Source organism: Cetorhinus maximus, chromosome 2 (genome assembly GCF_964194155.1).
Source record: "Cetorhinus maximus chromosome 2, sCetMax3.hap1.1, whole genome shotgun sequence".
NCBI lineage: Eukaryota > Metazoa > Chordata > Chondrichthyes > Lamniformes > Cetorhinidae > Cetorhinus > Cetorhinus maximus.
The window spans coordinates 139378169-139392638 of record NC_135880.1 but is presented as its reverse complement, the minus strand read 5'-3'; the positions used below and the strand labels follow the sequence as shown (position 1 = coordinate 139392638).

At 39.9% G+C, this 14470-nt stretch overlaps 1 protein-coding gene across 1 annotated transcript in view; it reads left to right on the top strand.

Moving 5' to 3' along the window:
* Nucleotides 1–13344, top strand: part of cenpe (centromere protein E) — a 189853-nt gene extending 176509 nt beyond the window's left edge. The window contains exons 47-51 of the mRNA XM_078570164.1: nt 1179–1291; nt 1386–1483; nt 3003–3168; nt 3718–4094; nt 12625–13344. Coding sequence (XP_078426290.1) covers nt 1179–1291; nt 1386–1483; nt 3003–3168; nt 3718–4094; nt 12625–12722 — 852 coding nt within the window. The 3' untranslated portion in view covers nt 12723–13344. The remainder of the gene's footprint in view (nt 1–1178; nt 1292–1385; nt 1484–3002; nt 3169–3717; nt 4095–12624) is intronic.
* The last annotated feature ends 1126 nt before the right edge of the window (nt 13345–14470 follow it).

Genomic DNA, 14470 nt, shown 5'->3' with positions numbered 1-14470 from the left:
TAGGAAATCAACTTTGCATATATAGAAGTATAAAATTAAGAGTTTAGAATTGGAAAGCATATATTTTTCCCTGTTGAAAAGTTAGCATTGTCTTGTATCCACTGTGAATTTGTGTCTTCAAAATCTCTGTTTTTAAAAAAGATAGTCTTCCTTACTGTCAATTTTGTTTTGGCCAACAAGTTTGCCAACTTTTTCCATGATAGCTTGCCAGGTTCACATCTATGGAAATTTGTTGTCTTTCAATTGGACAATATGGTCACTAGGTGGCGCTGTATTGTTTTTCCTACTTTTCATATTTTTCTAAAATATTTGATCGCCTCTTTCTCAGTAACTGTTTCTAAAATACAAAAGGGTTTAAGCAACAGTCCGAAATATACATACTTCACAATAACACGATTAATGTTTTCCATTGAATTATCTATGTATTTTAATTTGACCTAATTTTTCACATCTCAAATAAGTTGAACTTTATGCAAACAGCATCTGATTATCATCATGTTTTGGAAGTTAGAAAATATAAATGATTTAATCACTTACTGCTAGCAGGGACAGTAACACCAATTGACTTTCAAAATTCAGCTAATTTGTCTATGAAATTGCACAATCTAGCTCCAACTGGTGCACTTTGTACTCCATTTTCCTGTGTTATCAGCTTTGATATGGTCAAGGAAAACACGCAATTTTACCCAGCTGAATAACTGGCTTGTTGAAGTAATTCTGATGTGTATCACATTAGAAATGATGCTGATTCATGGACATGTAAAGTTACACCACCAGGTATGGCAGAAGGGAGTCGGATGTTAATCAAAACCTTCTAAGGGCCTGGAATTTTTTTTATAAGGCAGTTATTTTTGCTTTTAAACACAAGGCTCTTTCTATGCTCAACAAGGCAGCTTGAGGGTTCTTTCTGACCTGTTCCCAACTGGTGGCAATTTCAAATTATCATTGTGCACTCGTGAATTTAAAAGTTATGTTAGTAGCACTTCTGACTCAAAGATAAATCACATTATACTGAAATCTAAAGGCAAGTAGTTTGTTCAGGAAAAAAATAAATGATTTAAAAACTGCTGCATGTTTGAAGGCTATGAAATTTTTGTGCAGGTATATAATGTCTGAATTATCCTGTAAAAGTAAGCATTCATCAGATTTTTTTTTGCATTACTTCTGTCGTATCACAGGCCAAGCTGGACATGGGAGCTCAACCTTTCAAAGAGGAGATGACTGAGCTGAAAAATCAATTGCTTGCACTGCAGTTGGAGAAAATTAAGGAGAGTAAACATCTTGAAAATCAGTAAGGATGGCCATCTTTTTTTTTAACAGTTTTTATTTTGGTAACGGTTTTTATTTTGATTGTACTGTAAGTAACGTAAACCATTTATTTGTAGAATTAGTTCCCTCAAAGCCAGCTTAGAGCATAAAGAAGAGCTGCTGAGACAAATGAAGGAAACACTTCGGAGAAACCAACAAGAACAGGATACTACAAGTTAGTAATTTTAAATTCATTACGAAGAAATGAGACAAAATTGCTTAGCGTTGTGCATCAAACGGTTTGAGGTTTTGATATCGTACACCAAAATTCAGAAAGCAGTTTTTAAAATGTATCCTAATTTATTTGCCTTCATTAAATTTTGTAATTGCATACAAATGTTTTTGGTCTCTGGCATAGGGAGCACAATGTCAAAATTTGAGAACAAAAAAAAGGTGAGCATTAAGAGGATTTGACATGCCTGCCCTGAATGAAATCAATAGATGTCAAGCACACTTTCATGATAAGTTTGAAGCATTTGGGAGGGAAGAATATGTGGCTCTATCTAATGTGTGTGAAACTTCAAAAGGAGTAAAGTTCAGATACCTGTGGTGTATAGATGCATACATCTTCAAATGCGGAGAATAAATTGATGGTGTTTTATTTAAAAAGTATGGGTTCCCATGTTTTGTAGGTAGGGTTTATATGCCAAACCTATATACATCATTGAACCGCAGTTCAAATATTATCCTGTTTTAGGTGCCCTACTTTAGAATGACCAGGCTAAAGTAAGAGCATAGAAGAGGCTTACTAATATTATTAGGCTTTGGTTAGAAAAGGCAAAACTAGAAAAATTGTTCATTTTTATTAATGGAGCAAAAAGATTAAGGGGAAAATCATTCAAGATGCTCAAAATAGACAAATTTTGAGATAAATGGGGGGAAAATTAGATACCAGTAAGTCAGTAGCTCCAGGGCATAAATTTAAGATCAGTAATAAAGGAACAAAGGTAGGTATTAGGAACAAAGTTAGGTATTGGAGAAACTTTTTATGCAAACATTGTTAGGACATGGTGTCCTGCCAGAAATGGTGATATAAACAGAATACATTATACCTTCCTCGAATTCATAATAAATATCTCTTCAGAATTTGATAATTTAACAGTAGAGATCAATTTTACAAACTGATCATTAAAGGCCTCTTCTCATGCAGAACCTTGTTGAAGGCTTTTAGGAGATTCACATTAGCATCCATCATTCGAAGTTCCTTTTATATTTAATAACAACATCCTCAAAGTCATCAAGGAAGTTGGCAAATTGGATTCCTTGTTTTTCAGCCATTATGTTAATTAAGACTTTAGCTATTTAGATGTGTCTAGACAACAGTTAGCTTCCTTTGAATACAAAATCTTGGGTAAGTGTATCAGCATAAAGGTTAAAAATTGAGTGAATAGGTTGGTACCATGTTTTGCTTTAAGGAGGGCAGGATCTTACCTCAGTCTTTTTTCGCTCCACCTCCCTTTCCCTTCCCCAAAGATACTGGAGTATACTCCTTGTGTAGTGACTAGCTACTCAGGCAATTTGTCATGAGTTTCAGGTTGTCACTGACTGATAAGCTGTACAGTTGCTGTATTTCTACATGCTTCTGTTAGTGGCATTCTAATGTATTCAGATCTTATATTTGAAAGACAGAATGTTGTGATAGCACAATGTTTAGAATATCAATTGATAATGTTTAATTTCAATTTTTTTTTCAGTTACAATTGAAAGTAAAGATGAGACACGTTCTACGGATGCATCTCTCACATACAGTGCTGGAAGCGGTATAGTCCAGAATGCAATGGTACTTGTTTTAAATTCTGAGAAAGCTAAACTTATTCGAGACCTAAATCAGCTCAAGAAAGAAAATGCACATCTTAAAAGGTAATTTTTCACATTCAAATATGCCTTTATTCTGTTCATTTAAAATAAAACACTGGCTTCACAGTGTGTGCACTCCATTTGATTAGTTGTATTTGGCATTAATGGGCCTTATGCAAGTACAGAGGTAAAGTAAAAATCCTACAAGAAGTTTCTCAGGGTAGCAGTACTCAGGAGCCTCAAATGCATCTTGTGATCCTTTCACACCCACATCTCCAAGGTACACTCATTTTGCTGCCCACCACCCTCAGTCAATGATGTTGGTCACTATGGAACAAATCAAAACAGGATATTAAGCTATTCCATCTCAAACATCAAATAACTTGAGCATATGCAGCTCTGTCTTTTTCATTTAAGGTAAAAGGTGAGTGGACCTCAAAAGTTTTGCTCTTGAATGTGATACATTGCATGCTTTGGTTTCCCAACTTGCTGTTTAAATATGCAAGTTGTTAAAATAATTTCTTCGTTATGTTTTGAGATCCTGAAAGAAATTTACCTGGAAGTGCTGCTGTATTTGGTGATGGGCAATGATATTATCTCAATTGATTTTAGAATGGTGTCTGAGCTAAAATATGAAAATAATAAATGGAAAGAAAGAGCTGTAAAGCTTGAAGAAAAGGACCGAACGCCATTAAAGCATCGACTGAAGCATGAAAATGTTCAACATACTTTTACACAGTGTCCAGATGAGAGTCTCACTTCCCAATCGCAAAAAGAATGTGCATCAGTGCCACAAAAAGTTGAGATTTCGACAGAATTATTTCCTCCTGAAAGCAAAGCTACTGACACTCAGGATGAAGCTGCACTGGCTTTGGAAAAAATGCTTCCCATTGATTCTTCTAAAACGTCATTGTTTGGTATGGAATCACAGTCGTGGTCACTTCCTCACTCCAAAATTTTTGATAACTCTCAGCTGGGCTTCCTAGCAGGTAAAAAGCAATTAGCATTTGTGTGGTTAAAATAGATATGCAAGAGTTCTAATTAAACCATTAATAAAAAATAACCTGATGACTTCAATTTTTGCAGTAGATGATTAGCATGCAATATGTGGTTGCAGATATGAGACTACAACAAACCAGAAAAGTCATTTTTCAACAAAGTGAACAGACAGGCTTAAATTTTGAATGGTAGAAGGCACTCGTTAGCATAATCTGCCTATGTAATAATTTGAATAGAACGTAAAACATACAGCAAGCCACATGGAATTTTAAGGTTTTCCTTACTTAATATTCAATCATTTAGGGATTTAAAGTTCTGAATGTTTGTTCTCTTCTAAAATCGATGGCTTGTTTCTTTGTAGCATGTCACAATATAATGAGCCAAAATGTGATCTGAAATGTACTTTTTATACCCTTAACTGTGCTGAATTGTTAGTGGTTATATCTCCTGAAGTTGGAGCATAAAATTGATCTTGTTGCCAACATAAGGGAGGAAATTGACAACAATTTTTATTTATATTACACCTTTAACATAAAATGTCTGCAGGCACTTTACAGAGGTATTGTAAAACAAATGACACTGAGCCACATAAGGAGATATTAGTGCAGATGACCAAAAACTTGGTCAGAGAGGTAGGTTTTAAGGAGCATTTTTAAGGGGGAAAGTCAAAGGGAATTCCAGAGCATAGGGCCTGGGCAGCTGAAGGCATTGCCAACAATGGTGGAGCAATTTAAATTTGGGATAATCAAGAGGCTGGAATTAGAGAAGCGCATATCTCTAAGGGTTTGGGGCTGGAGGAGATTACAAAGATTGGGATTTGCAGATGAGAATTTTAAAATGAAGGCATTGCTTAACCAGAAGTAGAGGTCCTGATTGAAGGTAGTTTGGTTTGTGAGATACGAGTAGTAGGGTTTTGGATGACCTCAAATTTACAAAAGCCAGAATGTGGGAGGTTTACAAGGAGTGTGTTAGAATAGTCAAGCCTGGAGCCAACAAAAGCCAGAGTCACCTGAAAACATTTAGAAACTCCCTCCTCCTTTCAATTTTGACAGCAATTCAAGAAGAGTTCTATGTAGCCTTCATAAAAGTTCTGATCCTAAAACGTTATAAAGTATGTATAGAATGAAAATGTGGGCGGTGGTTTTGTGGTTATTGCACATACAAACTGATGAGACTAGAAACACCTCTTTACTGAAAAAGATTGGGTCATCTCTCCTTAATTTCCTACAGTAATATCACTCAGTTTTTACAGATTCTGCACTATTGTGTGGTTTCGCTTATATTGGACAGTAAAGTGCCTATGTGTCGAAAGCCAACTTCCAAAACTTGTAAACAGTGCTGATTGCTTATTAAAGCCTGATTTACTTTAAACTTCATACTGAGCAGCACAGGTTTCCAATCTTAGCACTCAGCTGTAAAAGTGAGAGCACGCTACCAACATCAACTTCTATTACGTTAAAGATGCTATTACAAGATCCTATGGCATTTTACACAAGCGTTATGAAGTGAGATTTGATACTAAGCCAGAAAAGGTAATACTAGGCAGGGATGTGATTGGGTCAAAGGGAAAAAGAAACATCTGAAAATGGGTGAGCCCTGCAAGGGAATGAAGTGACCATGCAGGGTTTTTTTTTTATTAATTCATAGGATGTGGCCTTCGCTGGCTAGGTCAGCACTTATTGCCCATCCTTAGTTGCCATTGAGAAGGTGGTGATGAGCTGCCTTTTTGAACCACTGCATTCAATGTGGTGTAGGTACAGCCACAGTGCTATTAGGAAGGGAGTTCCAGGATTTTGACCCAGTGACAGTGAAGGAACGGCGATATATTTCCAAGTCAGGGTGGTGAGTGACTTGGAGGGGAACTTCCAGGTAGTGGTGTTCCCACCTATCTGCTGCCTGTGTCCTTCTAGATGGTAGTGGGTTTGGAATATGCTGTCTAAGGAGCCTTGGTGAATTCCTGCAGTGATTCTTGTAGATGGTACACACTGCTGCTACTGTGCGTCAGTGGTGGAGGGAGTGAATGTTTGTGGATGTGGTACCTATCAAGCGGGCTGCTTTGTCCTGGATGATGTCAAGCTTCTTGAGTGTTGTGGCAGCTGCATTCATCCAGGAAAGTGGGTAGTTTTCCATCACATTCCTGACTTGTGCCTTGTCAATGGTTGACAGGCTTTGAGGAGTCAGAAGGTGAGCTACCCGTCACAGGATTCCTAGCCTCTGACCTGCTCTTATAGCCACAGTATTAATTTAGCTAGCCCAGTTCAGTTTCTGGACAATGGTAACCTCCAGGATGTTGATAGTGGGGGATTCAGTGATGATAATGCCATTGAAAATCAAGGATTGATGGTTAGATTCTCTCTTGTTGGAAATGGACATTACCTGGCACTTGTGTGGCACTATTGTTACTTGCCACTTGTCAGCATAAGCCTGGATATTGTCCAGGTCTTGCTGCATTTGGACATGGACTGCTTCAGTATCTGAGGAGTCGCAAATGGTGCTGAACATTGTGCAATCATCAGCTAACATCCCCACTTTTGACCTTACGATGGAAGGAAGGGCATTGATGGAGCAGCTGATGATGGTTGGACCGAGGACACTAGCCTGAGGAACTCCTGCAGTGATGCCCTGGAGCTGAGATGACTGACCTCCAATAACCACAACCATCTTCCTTTGTGCTAGGTATGACTCCAGCCAGCAGAGAGTTTTCCCCCAATTCCCATTGACTCTAGTTTTGCTAGGGCTCCTTGACGCCACACTTGGTCACATGCAGCCTTGATGTCAAGAGCAGTCACTCACCTCACCTCTGGAGTTCAGTTCTTTTGTCCATGTTTGAACCAAGGCTGTAATGAGGTCAGAAGCTGAGTGACCCTGGCCGAACCCAAACTGAGTGTTAGTGAGCATGTTATCGCTAAGCAAGCGCCACTTGATAGCACTGTTGATGACCTTTTCCATTACTTTACTGATGATGGAGAGTAGACTGATGGGGCAGTAATTGACCGGGTTAGAATTGTCTTGCTTTTTGTGTACAGGACATACCTGGGCAATTTTCCACATTGCCAGGTAGATGCCAGTGTTGTAGCCGTACTGGAACAGCTTGTCTAAGGGCACAGCAAGTTCTGGGGGGAGTGTTGGAGGGGTTACCCTGTCCCACAATGTGGAGACTGGTTCAATAATTTCTTTGAAATGGGACCTTGTTACCTTATTTCAGCAGCATTTGAAGAATTAATTGAAACCCCTTCCCCTTTACACTTTCATACCCTTACCCCCCCCCCACCACTCAGCTCCCTACTTACCTCCTCCCTTCACTCAACCCTTCCCTGCATCCCCCACTCACTCATCCAATCCCAGGCATTCCTTCTCCACCTTTCCAACATCCCCACCCCCCACCCAATAAACCTGGATTTCTCCACCCTTGCTCAGACGGAGCTCTTCATTGCTGTGGCTGCCCCTGCTGTCAGTGGGCAGGGAGACTCTTCCTCAGCTGGCACCACTTGCATCTGCACTGCTGGGCAAGATTGAGAGCCACTTCCCTAAAGGATAGGAACTTGGGCCTGGGCGCTGAGGCATGCTTCTTCTTCCCTTACCAGGCCTTGGATAGATCCTGGGTTCCGAGTAAACCTAACCTGGCTGAGGACAGCCAGGTTTGGGATTTTGAGAGTAGGTACAGAGCAGAGTTGGGAACAAACACCCCTTGATCTGGCCATGCTACTGGCAGACTCTCCCTTTTCTTTCATTTTCAGATTCTTCTCCTCTGCCTCCAGGACGATGTTGAATGATTGGCGATGGCGCAGCCAAAAGCCTCCTGCGTGGTGGCTGCAGGACCAGCCAGAATAATTGTTCAAACTCCTCCAAATACCATTCCCTCCCTCCAGCCCATGCTGCTCCTCCAATCATAGATGCTGCTCATCCAGAGACACAGAGAGCGGAAAGGAGAGAACCTGTGATTGGAGGAGCTGGAGCAGTTAGCATGGGAGAGACAGAATCTTTGATTGGAGGAGTATTTCTGCCTCTCCTGCGTTGGCTGCTCCTCCAATCAAACCAGAGTTGCAAATTTTTTTGAGTCCCGTACCAGTCCCAAAGCTTGTAACATATATTTAAAATGGTGAATTTCCGAAAAGTCAATGTCGTAATCTGCCAGATGGTGGAAATATAAAAGTATATCAAAACTGCAGGGGGAAGATGGGAAAGCCATTAAAAAAACTGAGTGGCAAAAACAAAAAAAACAGAAACTTGTTCATAAAAGAAAATGAAAAAAATCACACCCCTGATTAGGGCAGATGGCCAAAAACCTGGTCAAAAAGATAGGTTTTAAAGAGAGTTTTAAAGGAGGCAGTAGAGGTTACAGAGGGACATCCTGAGCTGAGCCATGGCAGCTGGAAACAAGGCCACTGCAGCAGTTAAAATCAAGAATACTCAAGAGGCTAGAATTGGATGATTGCAGACAACTGAGGGCTGGGGGGCTGGAGAAGATTAAAGATGGGGAGGGTCACAGCAATGAGGGATTTGAAAATGAGGATGAGAATTTTAAAATCAAAGCTTTGGCTTGTGGTCCAACAATGTAGGCCAGTGAGCACGAGTGATGGGTGAACAAGACTTGGCGTGAGTAAGAACGCAAGCAGCAGAGTTTTGGATGACATGAAATTTATGGAGAGTAGAATGCCAAGAGGCCAGCCAGGAGTCTGGAGTAATTCAGCCTAAAGGTAACAAAAGTATGAATAAGGGTTTCAGCAGCAGATTAATTGTGCCAGGGACAATGTCGGGCAATGTTATGGAGGTGGGAATAGGTCGTCTTAGTGATGGTGTGGGTGTATTCAGGAGCTCACCTCAGGGTCAAGCATGACACAAGGTTGCAAACAGTCTGGTTCAGCCTCGCACAATTGGCAAGAAAGGGATGAACTCCTAGAAATGGAGTTTTAGTGGCAATGGTCTCCCATTTTTAATTGGAGGAAATTTCTGCTCATCTAGTACTGGATGTCTAAGAAGCAGTCTATTAATTTGGGAGCAGTGGAAGAGCTGAGAGAGGTAGTTGTGTCCATGTCACTACTGTCTCTTTTATTCCATGAGCTATAACTTTGCTATCAAGTCTGTTGTGTAGCACCTTATCAAATGCATTTTCAAAGTCCATGTACACTGCATCAACAGCATTAACCTTCATCAACACACTGTTGCATCATCAAACGACTCAAGCAAGTTAGTTCAACATGATTTGCCCTTAACAAATCCATGTTGACTTTCCTTAATTAACCTGCATTTACCCAAGTGACTATTAATTTTGTCATGAATTATGGTTTCTAGAAACTTCCCCACCATTGAGTTCAAACTGACTGACCTGTGGTTTCTGGTCTTATTTTTACACTCTTTTTGGACAAGGGTGTTACATTTGCAATTCTCCAGTTCTCTGGTACCAACCCTGAGTCTAAGGAAGAATGGAAAATTATGGCCAGCATCTCTGCAATTTCCACTTTCATTTCCCTCGGCATCCATTGATGCATCTCATCTGGTCCTGGTAACTTATCAACTTTTTAAAGTACAGACAGCCTATCTAACACCACCTTTTCTTCTTCACCTTAATCTCTATTTCTTTCATCAGCCACGGAGCTCTGAATTTATTTGCTATACTTTTCCCCTTTGAGGGAATATACCTTGACTGTGCTTGAAATATCTCCTCTTAAAAGGCAGTTCATTGTTCAGTTACCATTTTGCCTGCCAACCTTTGATTCTAATTTATCTGGCCCAGATCCATTCTTACCACATTGAAGTTGGCTTTCCCCCAGTTCGTTATTCTTACTCTGGCTTATTCCTTGTCCTTCTCCATTGCCAACCTAAACCTTATGACACGATAATCATTGTCCTCTAAATGTTCCCCTACTGACACTTGTTCCACTTGGCCCACCTCATTCTGAAGAACCAGATCTAGCAGTGCTTTCTTTCTCATTGGACAGGAAACTTACTGTTCTAGAAACAAAAAAATGAGGCTTACAATAAATGTCAGGTTTATAGAACAACAAACAATCAAGGTGAATGCAGATAACCGAAAAGGAAGTAAGAGGGGCAAGAGAGTATCTGAGAAAAGATTAATGGATAACAAAGCAAACACTAAATTTTTTTTCTAGACATAGAGTCAGAGGGAAAGTGGGACTAATTATGGATCAGAAAGGAAATCCCCTTGAGGCCAGAGGATATGGGTAAGGGACTAAATGAGTACTTTGCACCTACCTTCACAAAAGCAGTTGGATGCTACCAATCTCACAGTAGAGGAGGAGAGGATAGAGAAATTGGTACTGTTACGATCCTGTTGGGGACCGTTAGCATTTAAAGAAGAAATCCAAGCACTCAGCAATTAACTAGTGGCACTCTGCCAGAGGACTGGAGGGCTCCAAACGTTGCATGCCTATTTAAAAAAGGGGTGATGGATAAACCCAAAACCTACGGGCCATTCAACCTAATAAGGCAACATCAGAGTCCATAGTTCGGGATAAAATTAATCATCACTTGGAACTGAGGAACATAAGATTTAGGAGCAGGAGTAGGCCATTCAGCCCTTTGCGCCTGCTCTGCCATTCAATAAGATCATGGATGATCTGGTTGTGCCTTAACTCCACTTTGCTCTCCATAACCCTTGACTGCTTTGAATTTATTCAAGTAGATTTTTGATTGACAATGTCCCAGCCTCCACTGCTTTCTTGGGAAGAGAATTCCACGTTCTAATGACTCTGAGAAAAAATTCCTCCTCATCTCCGTCTTAAACAGTAGACTTCTTATTCTTAAACCTCTTATTCTTATCCTTATACTAGTTCTAGTCCCTCCCACAAGTGGAAAATTTCTCCCGGTACTTACCCAATCAAAAAACATGGATTAACGAGCAACAGACAACATGGGATTTAATAAAGTCAAATGATGTTTGACAAGCTTGATTTGAGTTCTTCAAAGAAGGAACAAGAAGATTGAAATTATGTACAAGGACTTTCAAAAGGCATTTGATAAAGTGCCACAATAGTTTTGTGAATAAAATTGAAGTCTGTCAGATTAAAGGGCACAGTGGATAGGAAATTGACTGAGTCAGAAAGCAGAGTGTAATGGTGCATATTTGTTTTTTAGACTGGAGGGAAGTATAGTGTTGTCCCCCGGGGTCAGAATTAGGGCCACTACTCTTTTTGATTTTGTTAATGACTTGGACTTAGGTATCCAGGTTCAAAGTTTTCAGATGACAAAGCCTGAAAATATAGTGAAATTGAGGGAAATAGAAACAAATTTCAAGAGGACATACAGGCTAGTGAAATGAACAGGCGTGTAGATGCAGTCGATGTAGAGAGGTGTGAGGTGATGCATGTTGGAAGGAACAATGAGGAGAGGCAATATAAACTAAACGGCAAAATTTTAAAGGGGATACAGTAACACAGACCTGAGGTTTCACGTATACAAATTTTTGTAGGTGGTAGGACAAGTTGAGGCTTTATTAATAAAGATATAGATTATGAAAGCAAGGATGTTTCTCTAAATCTTACAAACTTTATATATCATGGTTATGCCTTAGCTGGATTATGATCTTTGCTTGGCAGCACACTTTCGGAGAGATGCCAAGGCATTAGGGAGGGTGCAGAAGAGGGTTACTAGAATGGAATTGGGATAAGGGAATTCAGTTACATGGAGAGAATGAAAAAGCTGGTGTTCTCCTTAGAGTAGAGAAGGTTAACAAAGGTTTAACATAGGGGATTTCAAAATTATGAAGGGTTTGATAGAATATTAACATAGAATGACACAGCACAGAAGGAGACATTTCAGCCTATTGTACCGGTACTCAATTGGAGAACACAGATTTAGGAAACCTAACAAAAGAACCAGGAAGGAGATGAGAAATATTTTCTGGCAGAGAGTTATGAGCAATGTACTGCCATATGGAGTGGTGGAAACTGATGTAATAGCAATTTCAAAAGACAATTAGATCTATATTTCAAAAATTGGAATTTGCAGGACTATGGGGAAACAGCAGAGGAATCGGCTAATTTGATGGCACTTTCAAAGAGTTGACACGGGCACAATGAGCTGAATAGCCTCTCTGTGCTCTAACTCTCTATGACCTATAAAGGAAGGTAACCCAAGAGATGAGTACTTGGCATAGAAACCCTGTATACAGAAGGTAATTTTACAGGCATGTTCTCGCCATAGAACACCTGTAACACGGAGGTATGTGTACAGACAAGTTCTTGCTACAGATCAGCCTTTTTTTATTTATATATCTTTAAATAAGAACTTTTCTTGGAAATTAGATGAGTAAGTATTGGAAGAGAGAGATGGTGAAAGATTAGGCCAGCAGTAAGGCTTTAAAGAGACAATGAGTTCTCATCTCAATGTTACGGAAAGTTTAAATGAAACCTTTAGAAGTTCCTCCTGGTAAATTTGCTCTCTTCACCAACATGGAAATTGATGTTTGAAAAACTCGACAGAAGAGTGCTGAAATAGGCATTGAAAAAAATTAGGCATGCTTTAGATCTTTATTAATTTTGGATTTTTTTTTGTCTTTAGCTGGAAGTCCTCAACAGAAACCTAAATCTGATGAGAATGAACACAATGATTGGTGGCCCAAACCCTCTGCTGATGAACCAGAGTGTAAAATGCAGTGAAAGTTAATTGCTGGGGAAAAGGAATACATTAAGGACCACCAAATGCATTCACTAAAGCATGGTTGAAACTACTATCATTGAATGATTAAATAGGTTGTATACTTCTGCTGAGCCAGGTAGCTCAATTGCTTCATCTTTTTGCCTCTAATCTTTCTTGGAGATCACAGGACAGCTGGGTCTGATTCAAATTGTCACATTGGTGCACTGGGTGTTGTTTTAATGAGGATAAAAGGAAGTTTGTTTAGAATCTAACTGTGGTAAATCTGATAAAAAAGATGCTGGATGCTCACACTTTGGAAATGTTGCATTTTCCAGCACTGGCATTTCTTGTAGCATTAAAATTTGTTTTGAAAAACATGTCTGTTTCTATCATTGGCTGCAAGTAAATAAGTAGCAGCAACATTCATGCCAAATGAGCAAAGGCAGTAGTTCTCATGTTTAATGGAATGAAATATTGCCCTGGAAAATGCTCTCCAATGTTTCAAAAACTTTTTCGTCAAACAGAAGGTTTCATTAACTTGTATTTAGTCTCTATGTTATGAATATTTACACTTTTATAATAAAAGTTTCTCCTATTGAAGTTTTCTCAATAAATAAAGACATTTTTCTATTCAATAAAAAACTGTTTTTGTTTTGTCAATACACTGCAGCAAATTGCCACTACAGATCAGTCACAGCCTATTAAAATAACCATTGAACTTCCATAGATTACAAGGACACATGGTCATTTGAAGGGAAGGAAATTGTCTTATTTATTATTCATTTGTGAGATATTTGCAAGAGTGGCATTTATTGCCCATCCTGATTGTCCTTGAACATGCGGGTGAGCCATGTTCTTGAATCACTGCATTGCGTATGCTGAAGGTACACCTACAGTGCTGTTAGGGAAATAATTCAAGGATTTTGACCCGGTGATGACGGAACAGTCAGGATGGTGAGCAGCTTGGAAGTGGTGTTGTTTCGTTTCCGTTTGCCTGCTACCCTTCCTTTCTGTGTGGTAGAGGTTGCGGTTTTGGACGGTGCTATCAAAGAAGCCTTGGCACATTGTTGTAGTTTTTTTTAAAAATTCTTTCATGGGATCTGGGCGTCGCAGGCTAGGCCATCCCTAATTGCCCTTGAGAAGGTGGTGGTGAGCCGCTTTCCTGAACTACTCCAGTCCATGTGGTGTAGGTACAGCCACTGTGCTGTTAGGGAGGGAGTTCCAGGATTTTGACCCAGTGACAGTGAAGGAACAGCGATTATAGTTCCAAGTCAGGATGGTGTGTGGCTTGGAGAGGAACTTGCTGATAATAGTATTCCTATGCATCTGCAGCCCTCCTCTTTCTAGGTGGTAGAGGTTGCGGGCTTGGAAGATGCTGTCGAAGGAGCCTTGATGAGCTCCTACAGTGCATCTTGTAGACAGTGCACACTGTGCATTGGTGATGGAGGAAATGGATGTTGAAGTTGCTAGTCAAGCGGCTGCTTTGTCCTGGGTGGTGTTGAGCTTTTTGAGTGTTGGGAGCTTCATTCATCCAGGCAAGTGGAAAATATTCCATCACAATCCTGACTTTGTGCCTTGTAGATGATGAAAAGTCTTTAGGGAGTCAGGGCCAAAATGTACCTCCCTGTAGTTTGAATTTGCAACCGGAGCAGTGTACATTTCAAGAGGGACTACCCTCAGAGCATGAGGGAGAGGGGTAGGATAAATAAGTGAGAAATAATGCAATTAAAAATTAGGTGGAAGATGGGAGCAGCAACAGCAGGGAAAC